Consider the following 7,616-nt stretch of genomic DNA (forward strand, 5'->3'; position numbering starts at 1 on the left):
CGTTTTGCTTCTCTAATTGTTATGATAAAAAGAATTAAGCAACTCAAGAATGCATTGATGATGATGGTGGCTGATCAAGATTGGGATTTTTATCGTACTGAAGATGATGTCAAGGCTCAAGCTATCAAAAAATGCATCTGTGATGATTTTTGGTGGGATAAAATTACATATTTTGTTGAATTTACAGAGCCTATTTGGGAAATGCTGAGAGAAGTTGACAGAGATGTACCCATGCTTCATAGAATTTATGAAATGTGGGACAATATGATTGAAAAAGTTCAAAGTATCATTTTTAAACATGAGAAGAAAGATATTGCACTTGATGATTCAGAATTTTACAATCATGTACATTCAGTTTTAGTGAGAAGATGGGATAAAAGCAATACACCTTTGCATTGCATGGCACACTCTCTCAATCCAAAATACTATGCAAAAAAATGGTTGACAGCAGGTGTTGGTCGTGTTTCTCCAAATGAAGATCCTGAGATATCAAGAAATAGAATGATATATTTGGGAAGAGTTTTTAATGATCCTCACATGTTTAAGGTTGTAAATAGTGAGTTTGGCAAGTTTTCTACTGGAAGATTTGATTCTTTAGCAGCACTTGTGGCAAGGGACGAGGAAGATCCCCTTAATTGGTGGGCAACATATGGATCAGAGACACCAAATCTGCAACGTCTTGCAATGAAGTTGTTATCTCAACCTGCTACATCATCTTGTTGTGAAAGAAATTGGAGTACATATGCTCAAATTCACAACATTAAAAGAAACAAACTCACTAGTAAAAGAGCAGAGGATTTGGTATATGTTCACTCAAATCTACTCGCCGCACCAAAGAAGAGTATAGGTACTTTTTTTTCTTTGTATTCAAAGTTTGTATTTAAATATTTCATATTTGTATTCAAAGTTTTAAGTTAGATACTAATATAGTGATTTTTTGATGCAGTTGTGGACCATCCAAGAATTGGGATGTAAATCCAGAAGATTTTGACTTGGAGGGAGAACATAATTTACATACTCTCAACATGGACTACATCGATCCTGTTCTTCCTTCTAATTCAGACGATGAGGCTGATTTATGATAAGTTTTGTTGTTTATCACACTCACAAGCTTCTTTATGTGTTATATTTTGGTAAGTTTGTGTTGTTAAGAATTGTTTTTTTTTTGCTTTAAAATTTACAATCTTTATGTGTTAATTTATTGTTATATATATATATAATTATAATATTTAAAATATATATATTTATAATATATATTTTTTAATATATATATATATAGCCGAGTCCCCGTGTCCAAATTTTTTGGAATTGCGCCGCACCCGTGTCGCACCCGCACCCGCACCCGCACCCATGTGACATAGGTTGGATCTGTAGTAGATAGAAAATCTACCATAGGATTCTGTGTGTTTTTGGGAGACAACTTGATTTCGTGGAGAAGTAAGAAGCAAAATGTGGTTTCCAGGTCGAGTGCAGAATCAGAATATCGGGCTATGGCCCAAACAGCTGCTGAATTGATGTGGGTTCGTACTGTTCTTCATGATCTTCAGGTGAAGGTTTCCTCTCCCATGACCATGATGTGCGATAACAAAGCGGTAACATATATAGCGAACAATCCTTTCTTTCATGAGAGAACAAAGCACATTGAGGTTGATTGCCACTATGTAAGAGATATGATTCAAGCTGGTCATATCACTACCAAATATCTAAAGTCGGAAGACCAAGTTGCGGATATGTTTACAAAGCCTCTTGCTAGGCCAAATTTCTCAAAATGTTGTGACAAGCTGAGCATGATTGATATCTATGCTCCAGCTTGAGGGGGAGTGTAGAGAATAGGTGGTTTTAAGTTTAAGTCTTTTTATATTAGAGGGTTTTTGAAATTTGTTTTCATAATGGGCTTAGATGTAATTATTCTTTTTAGCCTCTCTCTATTTAATATAGAGAGAAGCCCTAATCCAAGTTAACGAGTTATTCTATTGTGCAGCCATCTCTCTCTCTCTCTCTCTCTCTCTCTCTCTCTCTACACAGGTGGCTGTGCATCGATATCTTCCTTCTACAGTAATCAAGATATTAGTTGTGGACCTGTTTGGATTCCATCAAATCCAAAAGATCCACTAAATCAGATCTGATTTACTTCTTTATTGATCATACCATGAGAACTCTATGTTATTGATGATAAGTTAACGAAGCTCCAAGGCATTGATTATTTCCAAACATGCCAATAAAGATGCACATTTATGGCATTACAGATTAATTCAGCATAATGTTGAATCCTTGAATAAATTGTGTAATTGTGGTTTAGTTCCTTTTTACTTTACAAGTGTTGATACTTCTATATGTCAAGCTTGCCAATTGTCTAGCCGTGTTTATCTCACCGCTTCTCTTTCTGTACATCACACCATGTTATTTTTGTTCATTATCAATTGAGGTTCACGTAGGTATATTTCATTAAGCATAAATACACAGTAATTGAAAATTTCCATTAACCCTTTGTTGAAATCACTTTGATGGATATTTCTAAACCCTTCAATATTATGGAGGAAAATACACATTTAATATACTTAAAAGAATACCTAAGAGACAATGAGATTGAACAACAATTGCACTAACACTCTCAACATAAAGAAACTGCTGAAAGAAAATGTACAAATAAAGAAAACTAGCTTGCTTCTCATGTTTAGTAGTGGCATCAAGAAGCACCTATGAGTTGAAGCTTTTCATGCTGCAGTATTTTAATTAATAGGATGCCATCAAACTGTCATGGATGGACAAACTCCACATGAGATACTAGTTGGAAGGAAACTTGACTATTTTACATCGAAAAATTTTTGAGTGTATAGGAATAAACTTGACTCAAAGGAAGAGATGTGTGTTTCCTGACGACTTAACCTTAGAAAATTTGTATTGATCTAGAATGCTATTATTGATGAACAAAAGTTAAGGTTAGATGGGTGCACGCAATATGGACTGTGATATCGTAACAGCACAAGTCACAGCCCGCTAATGATTTAGACCTATGTCACATGGATGCAGATGCGGATGCGGGTACGGGATATGATGCGGTTTCGCTTGGTATGATACGGCAATTTTCAAAAATTAGGATTCGGGGACACAGCCGTACATATGTTATATATATAAATTACATATAACAATAATATATATATTATCCATTAAAACTTAAAAGCATATATTTATAAGCATATTTTTACCATGTCGGGCATGTCAGACACCATGTTGAGTGTGTCGGACACTGTGTTTGATGTGTCAGACACCATGTCGAGGGTGTTGGATACCATGTCAAATATGTCGGCAAGGTTTTTAAAGGTATGAGGTGTAATGAGGCATTCTTGAAAAATCTGAACGAGGCGTAAGCCTCAACAATTTCAATATATAAAGTTAAAAAGATTTATTCGAAAACATATTTCAACTATAAAATATACATAAATAATAATTGTCGCAAATTAAGAGCATCATACAATATCATTACTAGAAAGGAGGTTATTCTTTGTTCAGTAGAATGTTGATTTGAATTAAAGATCCTTAAAAAGATTTAGACCTTGTAATAATATTAGTTTTGAGTAACTAGAAAAAATAAAGTGAAAGAGAGCAAAGTTTACTTGCATTCTTCTACAAAGCTTCTAGTTGTGGCTTTGTGATTAAGAATTCAAGAAAAACAACAATTAAAAAGAAAGTTATTAAATTAAAATCACCTTTAAATAAAAGAAAAAATTTGATTCAAATATATAAGAACGAAAAGTAAATAATGTAAAAGAACACTAATTACCTTTAATGAATTTTTTATTGGTCTCCCTTTTTTTCTTTTCTCTTTTTCCCCATAAGAACTATGCTTTGATTTTCTTCCTTTAAATATCTTTTACTTTTATTATTTTGATTATTTAATACTTTACAGTTTACACTGTAAATAGATGATAGGATTTTGTTTTTTATTATTAAATATCAATAAAAAAATGTACTGAAAAGTGTTTCTATCAAAAAAAACTAATTGCATGGAGGCCCACGCCTTTCATATGAAGCTAAAGCCTCATATAGAGGCTTAGGCCTCTTTGGGAAAGAAGTGTGGGCTTCACTTTCCCTTTAAGAGGCCTAAGACTCAAGGCTTATTGGGGCATGAAGTGTTAAAGGCATACAACTTTAACACCTCATAAAACACCCTTAAAACCATGTGTGTTGGACACTGTGTCAAACGTGTCAGACTCTGTGTCTACGTGTAGTGCATCATGTCAACATGTCGGACACGGTATTGATCGTGTCCTGCACGAATCACACTCTGTGCCTGGATCTGTTGTGTCATACCGACACACGATTCACCCCTTGAGGAACGTGTCCTTGTGACATAGATTTAGACTTGGATGAGGTTCCAACAAATCTAGGTGAAGATTTCATTTTTTTTTAAGAAAATGACATCGACAAATAAGCAACAAGTCATGACTCTCATCCAAGTCAGTTAGAAGCAATAATGGGTGTGAAAGGAAATTCAAATGCTGCTCCCAAACAGGTCACTGTTCATTAAAGAAGATGGTAGTTGCCGCTGATATTGAGAATAAGAGCCAGAATAATATACAGAAATTAGAATCTATAGAAAATCAGTAAAAATGTAGAGGTTGCCACATATCACACTGAAGGAAGAGATGATGTGCAGCATGGTGCAGCCAGTGAAACACGATACCATCAGCTTAATATCTCTCGGAATTAAGACAAAAATGTTGAGCAACATGATCCAGTACATGTTCACGTCTAGCAGCCCTCTCATTAGACACCCTATTGAAAGATGGGTGTTACATGAAGGGATTAGTAAGCATCAAATGGACATGAATGAAATGTTAAAGATCAAAGAATCCACAACTTGCCTTGAAGCAGTAAAAAATGATAAGTGGATTGAGACAATGGGAGAAGAGATTAAGGCCATGTATGAAGATAGAATATTGGACATTGTTGAAAGACCCAAACACAAATAGCTAGGTTGTAAATGGGTCTCTAAGATCAAATATGAACATGATAGCAGCATGGAAAGTTGTAAAGCATGCCTTGTAGCAAAAGGTTATAAACAGAAATAGTCTCTTAACTAAGAGGAAACCTTCAACCAGATGGTTAAGATTACCTATGTAACGATTATAATATCCTTAGCCTTATCATATGACTGGTTCTTATATCAATTAGATGTCAAGGATACATTTTTCACAGAAAATTAAAAAAGAAGTATACATGAAGCATCCCATGGAATTTTGCCAAGCCGTACTAGTAAGTACATGTGAAAATTAATGAGGTCAATATTTTGATTGAAACAAGAATAAAAGACAGTTCCAAAGCTTAATTTTCAATAATAGGCCTAAACATGGTAACTTTGACTATCATCTTGTGTGTGACAAGATTGAAGTAGAAGAAATAAAAGTGAGATTCATTGGAATAGAACATCAGAAAACATATACATTTACAAAGGGGCTACAAAAGGAAACATTCACGTATTTGATGAACAAGTTGCACATGTTCAAGAACCATTCATGACTTCAGGGGAATGCCAGTGTTGTTGTAAACTACAATATATTCTTCTCACTCAAGTCAACAAGACACCCTTTAATAGTTCAATTATTTTAATCAGTGTTTGTAACATATAGTATAAATATATATCAACTATTGTGTGGCCCCACGGAGTGAGAATGATTGGGCCAAGTAATACCCTCTAATTAGTCTTCTTTTCTCTTCTTCAGATTTACATCTTGAAGGTGCAAAATTCTAGTAAGCTTCTCAGTCATGTATTTAAAATGAATCCATTCTTAGGCTGTGTGATTGTTTCAGCAGCATCAGCCAATGTCGTTCTTAACCTCTATTGTTACAAAGATACCTTATGATGTAATTTAACTTTCCAGATTTCTAATTTTAGTACTCCAAAACGAGCTTCCTTCTTTTCTCCTGATGCAATCCAACATGGAACTCTAATTGCATTAACATGCTTCCTGCCGCATATTTGTCTTAGATGTTCATTGATTTGTTTGAGGGTTTCCTTTTCATTGATACCATCATCATTGTTGCTGATCACACAAGGCTTATTGCTAACGTCAGGAATTCAAGTCATGATCGCAAAGGGCATTATTCAAGTATTTATGGAAAGGAACTTAGAAAAGAAATACTTAAATAGCTGGTTACTGAAAGAAATTCTCAGCTTAATAGAAAATTTCAAAGGATTTCCTACCAAAATATCATCATAGTTTAGTAAGAAATCTATGTTTAACAAGTCAAAATTCTCATGATATTTTTGGTACATTTTTTCATAGAAAAATATCTGAATATTATGGTAAATTTAAATTTCTTGGTGACATTTGTGCCCTGGGTTCAATATCAAGGAGCTTGTAGTGTTGGTTTTGTGACCTTGGGACTTGTGAGATTTGTTTGCCACAATTTTCATGAATGAAAAAATAGCATGAAAAAGGAAAGTACTTTGCAACTGAAAGGCTTCAAGCTACTCAAAACAACTACCGAATTTCTTTGAGAATGAATAGAAACATTACCATGCAATCATCTTGGAAAATGTCATCTCAAAGAGTGTGATCATAGAATAGAGAACCCAATACGTCAGCCACTGTCGATCGTCGAGACGAGATTCTGATTCTATTGCCTTAACTGAAGCATACCTGCCAGAAGAGGGGGAGCAGAAGCGAAAAGATAGAGAACAAATATGACTACAGTACCCAATCTAAACAACCAAAAGCCAGAAATCCATCATTAAATTTCTCGACAAAATTAGAAAATTAAAGAGAGATAAAGAAACCTATCTCAGTCTTGTTAAAGGAATCTAATTGGAAAAACACAAAATTGATGAAGAAAATTATACTCACAAGGGATAAAGCAAAGCAATCACAGGCCTGCCCACAACAAACAATGAACAGAAACAGCAATTAACAAGAAGCCATTTCACATAATCAAATTAATTAAGTGACCATCAACAAATTTCACCAATGAATTCAAGGGACACCAAAAAAAGGAGAGAATACAAAAACGAAGAAAAACCATTTCCCATTCCCCAAATTTCAGATGCTTGACTGATAAAAACATCAAAAGAACGATTTCCTCCTTTCTCATTTATCTCTCACCCGGCAAGAACATCAAAATGTTGAGCCACCACCATTAGGAATGTTCCACCACCCATCTCTTTTTCGATCGATTTATTCCTCTATCCAGCAATAAATTAGCCCAAGAAAGAGAGAAAGTTCGAGATTGAGAGAGAGAGAGAGAGAGCAGGTGTAACTAAAACAAATAGAATGTCGGGGTAAAGGATGCCTCACTTATATTATTTCTTTAATCTTTCCTGTTTCTTGAACTGCCCTTTAGCGTGAACCAACCTCATTCTCAAACCATAATGACTGTCTCTGAAGTTATTTTAAAAAATAACCTGTTTTTAACTCGTTATTTTGTGGGGGTTTCCGGGTTTGATGTAATGGCCTAACCATTATTAATGTATCAAATAAGACGTTTAGGAACACGTTTTCCCCTTTAAAATAACTTCCGAGACAGTCGGGTATGGTTTGTGAAGTTTCATCCCAGACCTGGGCCCGACCAGAGTTCCGATTAAGATCCATAATTTTTCAAAATAAAAATGATAAAAA

General features: G+C 34.6%; 1 protein-coding gene across 3 annotated transcripts in view; it reads right to left on the reverse strand.

Moving 5' to 3' along the window:
* The window catches only part of HVA22A (HVA22 homolog A), a 32,214-nt gene extending 24,942 nt beyond the window's left edge, over nucleotides 1-7,272 (reverse strand). For 2 of the 3 annotated variants that reach the window (XM_089987778.1, XM_089987777.1), the window contains exons 1-3: nucleotides 7,104-7,267; nucleotides 6,849-6,875; nucleotides 6,522-6,644 (exon numbers count right to left, since the gene is read on the reverse strand). In XM_089987778.1, the coding sequence (XP_089843904.1) occupies nucleotides 6,522-6,644; nucleotides 6,849-6,875; nucleotides 7,104-7,159 (206 nt within the window). In that variant the 5' untranslated portion in view covers nucleotides 7,160-7,267. Of the gene's footprint in view, nucleotides 1-6,521; nucleotides 6,645-6,848; nucleotides 6,876-7,103 lie in introns of all 3 variants that reach the window. The other variant, XM_089987776.1, reaches the window with a different exon arrangement.
* Between the last annotated feature and the right edge of the window lie 344 nt (nucleotides 7,273-7,616).

This window comes from Nuphar pumila, chromosome 14 (genome assembly GCF_984573655.1).
Source record: "Nuphar pumila chromosome 14, dmNupPumi1.hap1.1, whole genome shotgun sequence".
NCBI classification, from domain to species: domain Eukaryota; kingdom Viridiplantae; phylum Streptophyta; class Magnoliopsida; order Nymphaeales; family Nymphaeaceae; genus Nuphar; species Nuphar pumila.